This window comes from Dendrobates tinctorius, unplaced genomic scaffold (assembly GCF_039654945.1).
Source record: "Dendrobates tinctorius isolate UK_male_01 unplaced genomic scaffold, ASM3965494v1 ptg000063l, whole genome shotgun sequence".
Classification (NCBI taxonomy): domain Eukaryota; kingdom Metazoa; phylum Chordata; class Amphibia; order Anura; family Dendrobatidae; genus Dendrobates; species Dendrobates tinctorius.
The window spans coordinates 20,638,433-20,655,326 of record NW_027361731.1 but is presented as its reverse complement, the minus strand read 5'-3'; the positions used below and the strand labels follow the sequence as shown (position 1 = coordinate 20,655,326).

The 16,894-nt window shown below is 45.7% G+C and overlaps 2 protein-coding genes across 2 annotated transcripts in view; both read left to right on the top strand.

The window, feature by feature from the left end:
* Window positions 1–16,894, top strand: part of LOC141094200 (uncharacterized) — a 144,327-nt gene that overhangs the window by 1,717 nt on the left and 125,716 nt on the right. The window lies entirely within an intron of this gene.
* Window positions 1–16,894, top strand: part of LOC141094290 (uncharacterized) — a 34,421-nt gene that overhangs the window by 1,996 nt on the left and 15,531 nt on the right. The window contains exons 2-6 of the mRNA XM_073580127.1: window positions 7,376–7,505; window positions 7,635–7,814; window positions 7,898–8,021; window positions 8,105–8,202; window positions 8,401–8,491. Of these exons, the coding sequence (XP_073436228.1) occupies window positions 7,437–7,505; window positions 7,635–7,814; window positions 7,898–8,021; window positions 8,105–8,202; window positions 8,401–8,491 (562 nt within the window). The 5' untranslated portion in view covers window positions 7,376–7,436. The remainder of the gene's footprint in view (window positions 1–7,375; window positions 7,506–7,634; window positions 7,815–7,897; window positions 8,022–8,104; window positions 8,203–8,400; window positions 8,492–16,894) is intronic.

Genomic DNA, 16,894 nt, shown 5'->3' with positions numbered 1-16,894 from the left:
GGGAGAGGCTGGGGAATAGTGTGGGGGGGGTGTTTAGGTGGATTAGTCAGGCAGCAGAGTTTAGGATAGATTTGAGAGATACAAGACTGCAATTGTCGAGACAGAAGATGATGAATGCATGAACTAGGGGTTTGCAGATACTTGATTAAGGAATGTACGGATCCGGGAAATATTTTTGAGTTTTTGTCAGCAGGAAGTGGAAATGGCATGGATATGTATTTTGAAGGAGAGATCAGAGTTCAGGGTTACCTTGAGGCACAGAGCTTGCGAGATGCACTCATCTACTCCTTGTAGATGAGGGCCAGAAAGAGCATGTGCTGTATACAGTGGATGGCAAGCGCTGCGTTAAGTGATCTCTCCTCCTTTTCCTCCACCTTGACATCACACACAGTACAGTCCTCAGTGTTGGCACCCAATCACCCTTGTTTTCCCCCATGTCACAACTTTCCATCCACCCAACTGACTGTGGGGAACCATAGATGTGTGAGTGTTGCAACCTGGAGAAGCACTGCAACCTCAGCCACTACTCTGGTTGTGGCCAGCAATGATGGCAGGTGTGCAGTTCGCATGGGTGGTAAGAGTTGCCTAGGCTGGGGCTTTTTTGACACCCAATGCAGGTAATCTGCCAACTTTGTAAAAAAAAAAAAAACTCAGAGGCAAGGATTGCAATATATTGACTACTGCATGCATGAAGCGGCACATGAGCGATCAACATGCATTATTCTGGGAAACTCACAGCGCTAATATGTGGCCTAGTGTGCCTCACCACCCACCGTCTGCCCAATCAACCATCCACGTCTGCTGCTTCTTCCTCCTCCATCACTGTGCTAAGTGTTCTCACACAAGTCTCCGGCCTCAGAAACTCCACTTGTTTACCCACTACAGTTGCGGTGAGTGACAGCCCATCAGCTGTTACGGATGTGTACATGCCTGCTGTTCTTGACAGATCTCAGTGACCAAACACATCACATCTTTCTCACTACATGATAACATCTCCGTCTGCACCTCATTCACAGTCCAGCAGTTTGTCGTGTTCTCCTTACTCCATTCTCTCTGCACTGCAGCAAGCCCTTGGTCCCGCAGTTGTGGTCATGTAAAAGATTGTTTCCTCCTACACATGGCATAGCTAACAGCTTGAACTTCATCATCTCCAATCCGTTTGCCGTGGAAATGCTGCTTTTCTTCCTGGTGTACGTCACTTTCCAAAAGCTGATTGCCATCGCGGTCACTCAGTACCAGTTGCCCTGTCTCCATTATTTATGTAAAAAAGCTTTGCCTGCGCTATGACAGCATGTCGCAGACGTCAGCCGTTACTTGAAAAAATCAATGTCTGCCAGTTTGCATTTCACTACTGACATCTGGATGAGCAATCATGGCCAGGGGTCATTACATCTTGCTGATTGGGCACTGGGTGGCTGTTGGGACGGGTGGGGAAGGGGCTGGTCCGTAAGTCTTGGAATCCTTTGGGATGGAGAAGTAAACCACTACACAGCAGAGGATGGAGAACTAAACTACTAGACAACAGGGGTTGGAAAAATAAACTACTAAACACCTAGCATTGGATAACTAAACCACTACTTACCAGGGGATGGAGAAATAAACCACTACACAATAAGGAATGGTGAACTAAACCACTAGATGCCAAGGTGTCAATACACACCAAGTCTTGGAATAACCAAGGCTTGTGGGACAAACCTCTGTATCTAACACTTCCTCCACTGCTCTTGCCTCCTCCACCTCTTGTAGGACCTCCACCTGCGGCTTCAACCTTTCTCTTAATGAGACACGCATTCCAACATTGCAGATAGAATCCCCCCCCCCCCCTTAGGCTGTGTGCACACGATGCAGAATTCCTGCGGATCCGCAGTGTGATTTACAGTAGCATGTAAATCAATGAAAAAAAAAAAAAACGCTGTGCAGACGCTGCCGATTTTTTCACGCGGTTTGCCTGCGGTACAAAATCTGCAGCATGTCACTTTTGTGTGGTTTTCCACCTCCCCAGTCTCCAAATCTGCAGGGGGAAAACCGCAGTAGAAAACCGCATTAAAAATGGAAGAAATCCACAGGAAAAATGCAGGTCATTTGACCTGCGGATTTCTTCAATTCTGCGCGGAAAAATCCGCAGGGCAAAAAAGTACGTGTGCACTCAGACTTACTGTGCAGTCAGGTCTCACCACAATCAGGCAGTGTTTAAATTAATATGCCTTGGAAATTGCAGTCACACAGCTTAAGAGTTGTGGACAGCTATCCACGCCGAGTTTGAACAATGGCAGTCTCCACACAAACTGGATGCAGGGAATGGGGTGTGCAATAACGGTGGGAACATGTTGCCTTCCCCACAGAGGGGGTCGAGCTTACACACGTACCTTACATCCTCAAGGTGGTGGTTCAGAAATATCTCTACCACTATCCGGCCTGGATGCGCTCCAGCAGAAAGCACGATCGCTGTGTTGTCACTTCCGCCATTTGCACCCCGTAGGTCGTCAACGTGCATCGCTACAGACATCTTTTGGCCTACTGGTTAACCGTTTTATTTGTGATCTGCCAACATGGTGGAATTTAACTCTCCACATGTTGCAGTGACTGTGGCAGCAGCGATGAGCCCTGGTGCAATATGCCCTTTTGCAAAGCCTGGGCCAACTTAGTACAGATGTGTTGAAACTCAAGCTTACATAGTGAGCACAGAGGAAGGACCTTGGCACCTTTGTGCACAGTTTAGAAATGGCTATTAAGATGGTTTTTGCTGACTATGTCATCATAAGCATCACTATTCTGGTCATCTTCATGCTGGAGCATACTTTGAATAGTCTGCAGGAGGTTGTGGTGGTCCCAAAGGAAGAGGTGGAAGATGAAGAAGTGATATCAATATCTCCAAGTTCTGGACTGTTGTTGCACAAGCGTGCCATGGGAGGGTGGATTACAGCGATCGAGGGGGGGGGTCATGGTACTGGACAAACTGTTAGTGAAGGTGCAGGAGCTGAGGAACAAATGGAGGAGGACAAGGAGTAAGAGATGATCGGCGTGCAACAGTGAGGAGATGAAGATAATGATCCCCACTCTGACTGTGGTTGGTGGGAGAGGATGTAGTAAGCAAGCTTGAGTGTTACCCTGCCACCAAGACACAATGAACTCGGACCTCATGGAAGCGCCCCACATATGAGCGCCTTCTTACTGCACTATCTACAACATGATGTCCATATTTTTAGGTTTAGAAATAGTGCTGGCTACTGGATTGCCACTCTGTTAGATCCACGGTACAAGAGTAAATTTTGCCAGATGCTTTCCCCCTGTAATGGGATGCGCATATGCTGCTGGAGTATCGAAACACGCTTGTACACAAAATTAAGAGTGGTTTTCCCCAAGACAGAAGTCACGCACAATTAGTGCATCACAGTTATAGAGTTTCAACCCTGGGAACTTTCAAGAGCATTAGCATCAGCAGTGTAAGTGGCATAAGCAATTTCTGTGAGTCACTTCACACATTTTTTAGACCAGCACGTGCACCAGAAGAAGACCGTGCAAGTGTGACTCTTGAATGACTGGAGAGTATGGTGCAGGAGTATGTTCAGCTCAATAGCAATACCATCAGGGAAAATTTGGACCTTTCTGCATTTTGGTCTTCAAAAATGGCTGCACGGCCTAACTTTCATCAAGATGAACAAGTCCTGGATCTCCAATGACTTTTGCACCCCAATCGCAGACTGGGCGATAGTGTAGTTTTCAGTAGGCTGCATTGTTCTTGCTTTATTGTAGTATGTGACACCTTTGTTGTGGATCTGTGCCTGCTGTTGCTATTGTTGCTAACAATTTTTGGAAATATCAAGATTAAGTTGTATCTTCATCTGGTGGCTTGCCTGTAGTGGAAAGAGTGCCAGAGCCTCATTATACTATTTCTACTGTGGGGAAATTGATGACATTTCAGTGGTGTCTACTCCTAATTTTTGGAAAATTTTTGTCTCCCACATGTTTGTTGCCTGAATTTTGCAGGGTACTCAGCGCCAGGCCTACACCTGTCACTCATCCACCTGTTACTGATCAATGTTTAAGCTAGAAATGCTGGTCCAATCCCTGTCCAAGGCCCTGGCCTGTGCATACATGCATTCAATTATACGATTAGTACTCTGGGTGAGTTGGGCGGTTGGAGAGTTATGATTTGGGGATTAACAAGGGTAATTCTGGTGCCACCTCTGAGCTCTGCACTGTGTTATGTTTAGGTGGAGAAAGAGGCGGAGAGGCCACTTGATGCAGTGCTTGCCATCTACTGGAGCACATGCCCTTTCTGGCCCTCATTTACAAGGCGCACCGCTGTGTGGCTGCAAAAGAAAGGGAGTTGAGTATTCTGTCCAGTAACACAAGTTGTCAGTTGTCTTTGGATAGGATGATGTTTGTTCAGTAGAGTTTTCAGCAACATTACCACCTGCTCCACGTAAACCTCGAACACCAAGCCTGTTCTCCCTTCCACCACAACCCTACTTTATCCCACTCAAATTGGCTGTACCCTTCCCCTCTTTTAACTAGCTGTTTCACAACCCTGGGCCCAGACCTGTAAGTCACCTGTCACTAATTTAATAATCAGTATTTATTGGCTGATATAGTGTGGCTAGACCACAGAATTAGCACAAAAGATTAACATGTTGAAATGTGGACTGGTGCCTGCATCAGAGTATTATCCCAAACTATTTTGATTAGTAAATGTGACCTCTGTAGTCCTGACTGCAACATAGTGTTAGCCCAAAAGACTTTGAGTAAGAAATGTGGACTGTGGCCTGCACAACACTATTGGCCATAATGATTTTGATTAGCAGATGGGGCCTCCTGGCTGAACCTCAAAATTAGGCCTAATGATTTTGACTAGCAAATGGGGTCTCCTGAGTCTTTCCCCTCATCAAACACGAACCCCCCCCCCCTCAACCTAGCCACAGTCCTAATGTCATGACTCAGCTGTCAGGTGACCCGGGACAAGGAGCTCCTTCCCTGTCGCTAACACTAGGGGGTGCCCTAGCTCGCCCTGTTCCCAGGGATACTTCTGAAGGTGAAGATGTCGAGGCAGCCACCCTTGCCTTATGTGCTGAGTTAGCCCTCCATCTGTTCTCTTCCTTCTCCCCACACCCAGGGAAGAAGGGCGCTACTGTGCACTGCAGCACACAAACCCAACAAACAAGGCTACACAAACAAGGGTAAACTGAAAACACCATGCATACAAATATTCACTTACATACACTCACTGGCCACTTTATTAGGTACACCTGTCCAACTGTGTGTTAAGACTTAATTTCTAATCAGCCAATCACATGGCGGCAACTCAGTGCATTTAGGCATGTAGACATGGTCAAGACAATCTCCTGCAGTTCAAACCGAGCATCAGTATGGGGAAGAAAGGTGATTTGAGTGCCTTTGAACGTGGCATGATTGTTGGTGCCAGAAGGGCTGGTCTGAGAATTTCAGAAACTGCTGATCTACTGGGATTTTCACGCACAACCATCTCTAGGGTTTACAGAGAATGGTCCGAAAAAGAAAAAAAATCCAGTGAGCGGCAGTTCTGTGGCAGGAAATGCCATGTTGATGCCAGAGGTCAGAGGAGAATGGGCAGACTGGTTCGAGCTGATAGAAAGGCAACAGTGACTCAAATTGCCACCCGTTACAACCAAGGTAGGCAGAAGAGCATCTCTGAATGCACAGTGCGTCGAACTTTGAGGCAGATGGGCTACAGCAGCAGAAGACCACACTGGGTACCACTCCTCTCAGCTAAGAACAGGAAACTGAGGCTACAATTTGCACAAGCTCATCGAAATTGGACAGTAGAAGATTGGAAAAACATTGCCTGGTCTGATGAGTCTCGATTTCTGCTGCGACATTCGGATGGTTGGGTCAGAATTTGGCGTAAACAACATGAAAGCATGGATCCATCCTGCCTTGTATCAACGGTTCAGGCTGGTGGTGGTGGTGTCATGGTGTGGGGAATTTTTTCTGGGCACTCTTTGGGCCCCTTGGTACCAATTGAGCATCGTTGCAACGCCACAGCCTACCTGAGTATTGTTGCTGACCATGTCCATCCCTTTATGACCACAATGTACCCAACATCTGATGGCTACTTTCAGCAGGATAATGCGCCATGTCATAAAGCTCGAATCATCTCAGATTGGTTTCTTGAACATGACAATGAGTTTACTGTACTCAAATGGCCTCCTCAGTCACCAGATCTCAATCCAATAGAGCATCTTTGGGATGTGGTGGAACGGGAGATTCGCATCAGGGATGTGCAGCCGACAAATCTGCGCCAACTGTGTGATGCCATCATGTCAATATGGTCCAAAATCTCTGAGGAATGCTTCCAGCACCTTGTTGAATCTCTGCCACGAAGAATTGAGGCAGTTCTGAAGGCAAAAGGGGGTCCAACCCCTTACTAGCATGGTGTACCTAATAAAGTGGCCAGTGAGTGTATAACAGAGTAATGCATCGGGGAGTGGAGGGGGGAATGGAATTACCACACTTACAAACCACGCAACAGTCACAGATAACTCCTTTTCATGTGAACACCTCTCCTCCTAAGCCATGAAACAAATGCTAGCTCTAACGTGGGTTTGAATCAGGACCCAGATTATAAAGGGGATGGGAATGGCTAACCGAGCACAGCTGAGAGCTCAGAGTTTCCAACATGGTCGCTTAACCCCTGTTCTTCCAAAAGAAATATACAACATTAAAAAGAAGTGCTTTTCAGCTCAGGAGTAGGAGCAATCAGTCGCTGGTGTCTTCTTCTGGCCACTTTCTGCTGTGGAAAACCCGTGACACCTAATTAAAGCATTATTGGAAACACGATCATTTACCGACATGTGCTCGAACTTTGCTCAGGAACACTAATCCGAATGTGCTACGTTCGTGCCGAATTTGAGATTGGCAAATGTTTTCCGACAAGTTCGCACATCTGTATTCCCCGTATCATACACTGCACATTGATGCCTTCCTGGACAATCCTTTTTCTTTTTTTTTTTTTTTTTCATGGACTCGTAACAGAATGAGTCCTGTGACCTCACTATAGGCACAGTCTCTGGTCCTCAGAACGGACGGGGTCCTGAGATGCCATTTTTTTGGCGTGTTATCTGCAGCTTTCAGGTCACTTCTTGTAACTGTTTTGCAGCTTTAGAAACCTGAAGGGGTTAATAGAAGGTGAAAAACTGCAACTATGAACAGTGAGCTGTTTTCCATTTTTGTGCATTATGGTCCAACTTTTGCACTTTTTGGATTAATTACAGGACATGTCCACCTGAAAAGACAGTGTGCACATGTCCTTACGCTATACCAACATCACTGCTCCTGTGTCTTGTTTTCCCATGGTATTTTGTATGATTCTTCATCAGCTGATCTTCCTTCCATTTAGGATCCTGGCAGATACAATCGGTATAATTATCTTCTAGAAAATTTACTTTAAACTTTAACGAATGGCTACGGACAAGATGGAGAAGATATTACACCTCACCCTAGAGATCCTCTTCCGGCTTACTGGAGAGGTGAGAGATTCTGATGAGGTCACATTACATCATTCTTATCTATGGGAATAACAGATGGACAGAACTGGAGAGGTGAGGACTCTGGAAATGTCTGTAGTAAGATTTATTAATGTGTCTCTCCATAACCAGGATTACACAGTAGTGAAGAAGACCTCTAGTGATCGCTGTCAGGACCCTGTGTCTGAGGGATGGGGAAGACCCCTGAGCCCTATCACGGGGCCTCCACCTCACCCCCTGATACATGAGGACATCAATCAACAGAAGATCCTAGAACTCACCTATAAGATGATTGAGCTTCTGACTGGAGAGGTGACACTGCTGGGAATGCTGGGACATTATACAGTAACACTATGAAGGGATTGGGGGGATGACTGTATCGTTGTATGTGTCAGGTTCCTGTAAGGTGTCAGGATGTCGCCATCTATTTCTCCATGGAGGAGTGGGGGTATTTAGAAGTACACAAAGATCTGTACAGGGACGTCATGATGGAGGTTCCCCAGCCCCTCACATCACCAGGTAATAGACAGGACTAAATACACACGGCCTATAATTATCTGTATGTAAAGAATGAATTCAGTCCCTGTATGTGTTTCCTCCAGATCTATCCAGTAAGAGGACACCACCAGAGAGATGTCCCCGGCCTCTTCTTCCACAGGACTGTAAACAAGAAGATCCCAATGTTCCTCAGGATCATCAGGTAGATGGAGAGAAGGTGTCATGAGATCTCCCCTATGATGTGTAGACGGCTGTGAAGGTCTTGTGCTCAGTCTTGTTTTATCCACCAGTATTAAATGTTTTATACTTGTGTAATGAGAGCGGTGGAGATGGCAGGATTAGAGCTGATCATAGATGGGACTTCTCCATCTGTCGGTGACTTTTACAATATTTGTTTCAGGGTGAAGATCTGACCCATATTAATACTACAGAGACATATGTGAGGGGTGATGAGCGGTGTAAAGAGGAGATTCCTACAGATGACTACCCAGGTGAGTAGTAACCACTAAATGCAGAGAAGTCACATATTCTGCTGTAATTACACACGTGGTCAAAATTGTTGGTTCCCCTCGTTTAATTGCAGAAAAACCCAGAATGGTGACAGAAATAACTTGAATCTGACAAAAGTAATAAATAAAAAAATCTGTCAGGCTGCTGCAGTGCAGATGAGTGCAGGCTCCACTAGATGGTAATACAGTCATGGCCAAAAGTTTTGAGAATGACACAAACATTATATTTTCACATGATCTGCTGGCCTCTGGTTTTTATGTGTGTTTGTCAGATGTTTTTATCACATACAGAAATATAATTGCAACAGTATTATGAGTTACAAAAGGTTATATTGACAGTTAGAATGAGTTAATGCAGCAAGTCAATATTTGCAGTGTTGACCCTTCTTCTTCATGACCTCAGCAATTCTCCCTGGCATGCTCTCAATCAACTTCTGGATCAAATCCTGACTGATAGCAGTCCATTCTTGCAAAATCAATGCTTTTATTTTGTCTGAATTTGAAGCTTTTTGTTTGTCCACCCGTCTCTTGATGATTGACCACAAGTTCTCAATGGGCTTAACATCTGGGGAGTTTCCAGGCCATGGTCCCAAAATCTCTATGTTCTGTTCCCTGAGCCATTTAGTTATCACCTTTGCTTTATGGCAAGGTGCTCCATCATGTTGAAAAAGGCATTGTTGATCGCCAAACTGCTCTTGGACGGTTGGGAGAAGTTGCTCTTGGAGGACATTCTGGTACCATTCTTTATTCATGGCTGTGTTTTTAGGCAAGACAGAGAGAGCCCATTCCCTTGGCTGAGAAGCAACCCCACACATGAATGGTTTCAGGATGCTTGACAGTTGGCATGAGACAAGACTGGTGGTAGAGCTTACCTGGTCTTCTCCGAATAAGCCGTTTTCCAGATGTCCCAAACAATCGAAAAGGGGATTCATCAGAGAAAATGACTTTACCCCAGTCCTCAGCAGTCCACTCCCTGTACCTCTTGCAGAATATCAGTCTGTCCATGATGTTTTTTCTGGAGAGAAGTGGCTTCTTTGCTGCCCTCCTTGAGACCAGGCCTTGCTCCAAGAGTCTCCGCCTCACAGTGCGTGCAGATGCACTCACACCTGCCTGCTGCCATTCCTGAGCAAGCTCTGCACTGCTGGTGGCCCGATCCCGCAGCTGAAACACTTTTAAGAGACGGTCCTGGCGCTTGCTGGTCTGTCTTGGGCGCCCTGGAGCCTTTTTGGCAACAAGGGAACCTCTCTCCTTGAAGTTCTTGATGATGCGATAGATTGTTGACTGAGGTGCAATCTTTCTAGCTGCGATACTCTTCCCTGTTAGGCCATTTTTGTGCAGTGCAATGATGACTGCACGTGTTTCTTTAGAGATAACCATGGTTAACAGAAGAGAAACAATGATGCCAAGCACCAGCCTCCTTTTAAAGTGTCCAGTGGTGTCATTCTTACTTAATCATGACAGATTGATCTCCAGCCCTGTCCTCATCAACAGCCACACCTGTGTTAATGGAGCAATCACTGAAACGATGTTAGCTGGTCCTTTTAAGGCAGGGCTACAATGATGTTGAAATGTGTTTTGGGGATAAAGTTCATTTTCTAGGAAAATATTGACTTTGAAAGTAATTGCTGTTAAGCTGATCACTCTTTATAACATTCTGGAGTATATGCAAATTGCCATTAGAAAAAATGAAGCAGTAGACTTTGTAAAAAATATTTGTGTCATTCTCAAAACTTTTGGCCATGACTGTAGAGTGGAAGCAGAACTGCACCTACACAGAGCAGACTTGCAGTGCAGCACCCCGGTTACCACAGGTGGCAGCAGAGTAATCAAAACAGTCCCAGTTAAGGCCTCTTTCACACTTCAGTTTATTTTCATCAGTTACAATCCTCCAAAAAGGCAGACAAGCGGATCCGTTCTGAGTGGATGGCACAGGATCCGTTTTTAGACTGATCCTGAAAATGAGAAAATTTAAAGGAAACGCTGGAGAGAGAGAGAGAGAGAGAGAGAGAGAGAGATTTTTTTTTTTTTTTTTTTTTGTCCGGCACCCAGACAGAATTTGGGGTTAATTCAGTGTCTGGAGGATCCGCCGGCAAAAAAAACGTTACAAGCTCCGTTTGGAAATCTTTGAGGATGTTGACGGACACTAACATTGTGGCAGATCCTCAAAAAAACGGATGCAATGGACGGCAATCAGTCAGGATCCGCCAATAATGAAAGTGAATGGGGAAAAAAAGGATCCGCAAAGAAAAATGGCGGATCCGTTTTTTTTCAAAATTGGCGGAACTTGACTGATTGTCAAAAACGGAAGTGTGAAAGAGGCCTTAGCAACACACTATAACACAGTACCAAACGGAATGAGCAAACACAGGGTCAGAGGCAAGCCGAGAACGTCAGGAGCAGATAAGCCAAAAGGACAAAAAACAGAAGCACGTCCGGATATAAGCCAAGTCAAAGCCGAGAGGTCAATACACGAAAGGGGAACAAGGAGTCAAAATGGGAATGGTGGGGGAAACAGAGACACGGGTTCAGACAACACACACAGCAGGACAAATCAGAGTCAACTTACAGCAGCACTAGGCAAAAGACTATCAACGACACCGCCTGCAGTAAGCGGTGATAAATAGCCAACCTGAACCCAGACTGAGGCTGAGCAAGGTTAACCCTTGACATGACCGGACCTGGGAAAAGGGAAGGAGGGCTCAAAACCCGGTCTGAATCATGACAAAATCTATGAACATGAACAAATGAAAGTCAGACATAGCTTTTCAGCCATGCTTCCACAGAGTTTAAAAAAAAAAAAATAAAAATCATGATATAGGCCTGGACAGAAATGATGGTACCCCTTAAAATGTGAGAAAATGGACATGTTAAATCGCGGTGTGTCCACTACTTAGCATTACAGGTGTCTACAATCTTGGAATCAGTGAGTGGCCTGTATAGAGGCTACAGATACTCACTGTGCTGTTTGGTGACATGGTGTGTAGCACACTCAACATGGACCAGAGGAAGCGAAGGAAATATTTGTCTCTGGAGATTAGAAAAAAAATTATAGGGGGGCGGAGCTAGTCAGCTATGTGAGAGGCAGCAGAACTCAGGAGCTCCTGTTAATTTATCCTGTTGCAGTACTCCATCCTGAGCCTTGAGGGGTCTGGACAGCTTTTTCTATACCTCTGGAGCCCGCGGTGCCGGTGGACAGTGACCAGGAGGTGTACAGCTGAGAACTATGAGAAAATCATGGCCTGGAAGATGAGTGGAGGAGGAAGCTCAAAATTGTGCCACACTGCTGTGTAGGCCGACAGCCGGGAGGCATGAAGAGGAGAGACGGCGAGAGACAGCTGCAAAGCTACAGAGGTATGCGCGGTTCCCGGCCAGGGGCTCTTCCAAACAGCCCCAGCAAGCAAAGATTGGATCAGGGTGAGATGCAGCCCGAAATCTCCCCCCGGATGGAGGTGGATGGCCCCCAGAATGTGCAAGGGGCAGGGGGAACCATAGTGACACAGGCTGAGGAGCAGATGCAGGATCCTGCACACATGGTCACTTTATCACAGACTGCTAATCCTCCCACCCTCACTGATGTCCTGAATGCTGTATCACAGGGCAATACAGCACTGGCCCTACAAATGAGGAACTTTAAGGATGAGATGAGGAATATCAGGCAAGATATTAGATCATTAACTGATGGAACTACTGAGCTGGAAGAAAGACAAAACGATGTGGGAGATGTATTGTGGCCCGTGAGAACACGAGTGGAACAGTACGGCGGAATGATAGAGGCAATTAGAGCCAAACAAACAAGATGATTTGGAAAACTGGATGCACCGCAATAATATACGAATAGTGGGGGTCCCTGAGAAGGCAGAAGGAAATAAAGCCGTGGAATATTTTGAGACTTGGATTCGGCAGTCAGTTGGGAATAATGTTTCGTCCCTATTGTTTGCAATAGAAAGAGCCCATAGGGTCACCACCAAACCCCAGGTCCCAGGGGCGCAACTGCGCACTGTCTTGATTCGAATCCTTCACTATAGGGACAGAGGTGCCATCCTGAGAGAGGCCAGGGACAAGACGGATCTAATAGATGGCCAACAGATCTCTTTGTACCCGGACTTTTCCATTGAGGTCCAGAATAAGAGTTGGCAATTCCAAGATGTTAAACGCCGGCTGCGCTCCTTAAAAGTGCCTTATTCGATGCTATACCCAGCTAAGCTACGAGTGGTAGCCATGGACTCTACCCGCGCTGGATTGGCTGGACAAAAATGAGAAAAGAATACGTCAGTTGGCAACCTAAGTTTATCTTCTGTTCATGGACTACTGTGTGTTAGTTGAACTCTGCTGAATGTCTTTTTTGCATTTTTCATGATATCCCCCTCTGGATTGACTGTTGGTGGAGAGTAGATGGAGCTCCCCTTTTACACTGCTGGATATTTTTGGCCTGCTCTGGTGGTGCGCTCGGGCTCTGGAAATTTTTTTTTTTTTTTCTCTTCCATTCCGTCCATCAATATTCGAAAATACCCAGATGATCTGTAACGAAGACTCCTGTAATATATGGAGCAAATAGGGAAGGCTGTTATGATGAGTCATCGAAGGAGGAATAAACAAAATACCAGCTAAGTCCAGAAAAACCAGAGAGGTTGGCAGCTATTGGATCGCAGACCCCTGAACCTATCCACAACAACTAGCAGTAGCCGTGGGGGGTTCCTACGGTGCCCTAGACCCCTCGATCACAGCCGGAGAACTATATAGCCTAAAGACAGAAAGGGGAAAAACTAAACTGCCCCAGAGCAGACCCCAAAGCAATTGGCAGCCCCCAACATATGACGGTGAAGCAAGATGAAAACACTAACACAGATAGAAAGATAGGTTGAGCAAATGATGGGGCCCAAGCTAACTACATAGGACAGGATAGGAAAGCTGCTGTCTGCCATCCGCAAAAACCCTATCAAAATGAGCCAACCGACTGATAGGAAAAACAGGCCCTGAAGTCGCTAGGCTTCAAAAGACTATATCAGCACCCAGGTATATTCTGAAGACAGAGCAAAATATCAACAGATCAGAGACAAAAATGGAACTCAGCTCACCCCTGGCCGGGGATGGCAGAACTCCCAAAAAACAAGGCAAAACAACAACAAAACTGAAGAGTACAAAGCAGAGCAGAAAAACTTAGCTTTGAGATGCAGGAATCAGACTGGTCTCCAAGAATCCAGCAGGAAAATCAGCCAGGAAGAAGGGCGTCGGCAGCCTTATATCCAGTCCTCCATTCCAGCCACCCAGTCATCATCTATCTGCCCAGGTGTTTGGTAATCAGTCTCACTACCTTCCTTCACTAGAGGAGGGAGTTCATCAGACCTCAATGTGAAGGGAAAAATGAACTCACAACAGAAGGCGGTATAGAGAGGGTTTGCTTATCATTGCTTCTGGTTGGTGGCAGTGGTGAGCTGCTAACAACGCCACTTTTTTCTGGAGAGCTGGACTTGCGGTGAGCCAAGAAAGGGACTCCCCGCCTCTAGTATTATGTTTGGACTGAGACTTGGGTTTGTTGGGGGGGAGGGGTGAGTTAGGTATTGTTACTATTTTCTCTCAATTGTCTCTTGGTGTGTGGGGCTATTGCAGCTAGATGTTTGCATGAAATGTTTCCTCATGATGCTCCGCTGCTTATGTCTTTCTTGAATAGCTGTCACAGCCCGAACTCTTAAAATACTGATGTGGAACGGCCATGGCCTGAATGAATTAACTAAACGTAAAGCAATACTTGATTATGTAAAGACTTCCCAGACTGAAGTGATATGCCTGCAGGAAACACGCATAACCAAAGATAGACTTCTCTCTATACGTCCCCGATGGGTTGGGCAATGCTTTCATTCTACTTTCTCCACTTATTCTAGAGGTGTGAGTGTGCTGTTCCGGAAGAATACCACATTTCTGGAATCTGATTCTAAAATTGATGTGGTCTGTTTATATGCTTGAGAGGCAGGCTGAATGAGATTGAATGCTTGATTGTGGCTCTCTACGTCCCTCCTCCGTATTCTGGAATAGTGCTGCAGGAGAGTCTCTGCTGTGTAGAGAGACATCCAGGGGTCCCGATGGTGATACTGGGAGACTTTAACATAATTCATTAGATAAATCACAGGGGTTGGGGTGAACACTGGGGGGTCGGACACCCTTTGGGAGACTGCTAGCTGAAGTGGTGCTGACGGATATTCATATCTAAAAGCTATGTTGAATAATCTTTGTTTTCAGATCATTTGAGAGTTGTTTTGAGGAGCCCATGATGCCACTCTTCATAGGAGAATCAAATAGGAGAACTACTTGCAAGTGGCCACCTTAAATACCTTTTCTCATGATTTGATACACCTGGTTATGAAGTTCAAAGCTCAATGAGGTTACAAAGCCAATTTAGTGCTTCAGGAAGTCAGTAAAAAGTAGTTAGGAGTGTTCAAATCAAGAAAATGATAAGGGTGCCCATACTTTTGCACCGGTCAAATTTTGTTTAAATGCAGATTGCACATTTTCTGTTACAATAAACCTCATTTGAATCCAGAAATATCCATCAGTTATTAGATATATGAAACTGAAATAGCTGTTGCAAAAACCAAAATTGTTATAAAGAAAAAAGGTTAACATTAATAGGGGTGCCCAAACTTTAACATATGACTGTATGGTGGCGAGACAATCCACAAAAGAGATTATACTCCTCCCTGTCCCTTTCCCATGGCTCTCTGTCTAGGATTGATATGGTACTGGGTAACCCACAGGCAGTCCGGCTGACCAGGGGAGTAGAATACTTGCCCAGAGCTCTGTCAGACCACTCTCCCTGTTTTGGCGACCTTTGACTGGGAGAGGGGAACGTACACCATGGTCGTTTAATGCATTCTGGATACCTATCATTCTGGCGGATGCCAGGATTCCTGATCTACTTAGAGTTTTTTGCTGTTAATGAAGGCACCGCCCCAAGAGAAATAGTATAGGACACGTCTAAAGCCTATCTAAGGGGTCTGTTGATCACGGAAGTGAGCAGAGTTAAGACTAAAGGCCCCGTCACACTAAGCGAGATTGCTAGCGATTATCGCTTAAGCGTCACCGATTTTGTGACGCAGCAGCGATATTGCTAGCAATATCGCTATGTGTGATACTTGCCTCCGACCGACTCCCCCGCTGGTTATCGCTGATCGCGCGAGAACGTCCTGCTGGCGCCGACGAGCGATGCGTGGACGCGGGCGGGAGGACGTCTTCATCGCCGCGTCTGACAGGTAACGACCGCTGGTGAGATCTGCCTGGAGGTCTTCAACTCCTTTGCAAGGATTTCTGGCCTATTTATTAACTGGGAGAAGTCCTCGATCATGCCGGTGGGATGGGCCCCGAGAATCCCTCGGGACTAACTAGACGCTTAAATGTAGTCACAGAATTTAAATACTTGGGAATTCATATCCGGCATAATGTACAAGATTTTGAACACCTAAATCTTACCCCATTGTTTGCTAAATTTCATCAAAAAGTAAAGGACTGGTGCAGGTTACCATTGAGCATGGTGGGCAGAGTAAACCTAACGAAAATGGTCCTCCTGCTACAAGCTTTGTATATTCTTCATAATGTGCCCGTCTGGATTCCTAGCCAAATTTTTTACCAATTAAATAGAGTATTCAGAGCTTATTTGGACAGGAGTGGTCCTAGAATTCGGTTGGAAGTACTACGTAGATATAAAGAGAAGGGGGGGTTTAGCAGTTCATAATCCATTTCTTTACGATCTCTTGGCACAATTGCAGCATTTCAGAGGATGGGGAAGAGGACTCAACTCTACGAAGTTCCTCGGGGAATATGCTAGCATGTGTAGTAGGAAATGACATGCTGATACAGTCGTTGGATTCGGGGCGGTTTCGTCAGGGCCTGGCTCTCAATATTCCGACAATGAACTGGTGTGGAATACGGCCAAGAAACTACTTGGTATACATGGGGTTACGAGACATGCCCTAATCTGGAGAAACTCGACTTGTGCAGCGCTCAATAAATTAGAGGGCCTTGAGCTGTGGGAGAGGAAAGGCCTTAACTTAATATTGCAACTTTATTCGGACGGGGAACTTCGATCTTTTGAAGATCTCAAACCTTTTCCATTCCTAATGCAAGATTTTTTTCAATGTTTGCAGCTAAGGCATGCCTGTGAAACACAACATCACTTCACCCCGCTTAATAAATGCGATAGAACCCCTTTGTTGGATAGAATAGTGATGAGAGGGGGATCAAGAGGTAATGTATCCATGATATATGCAGAGATGTCCGAAAAGAGTGGCAAATCTGGAAGCTTTGAAGACTAAATGGCAGGCTAATGTGGGAGACTTCACAGACGATGATTAGGAAGATATATTGCAAGAAGTCATGAAAGTGTCGGTTAGTGAG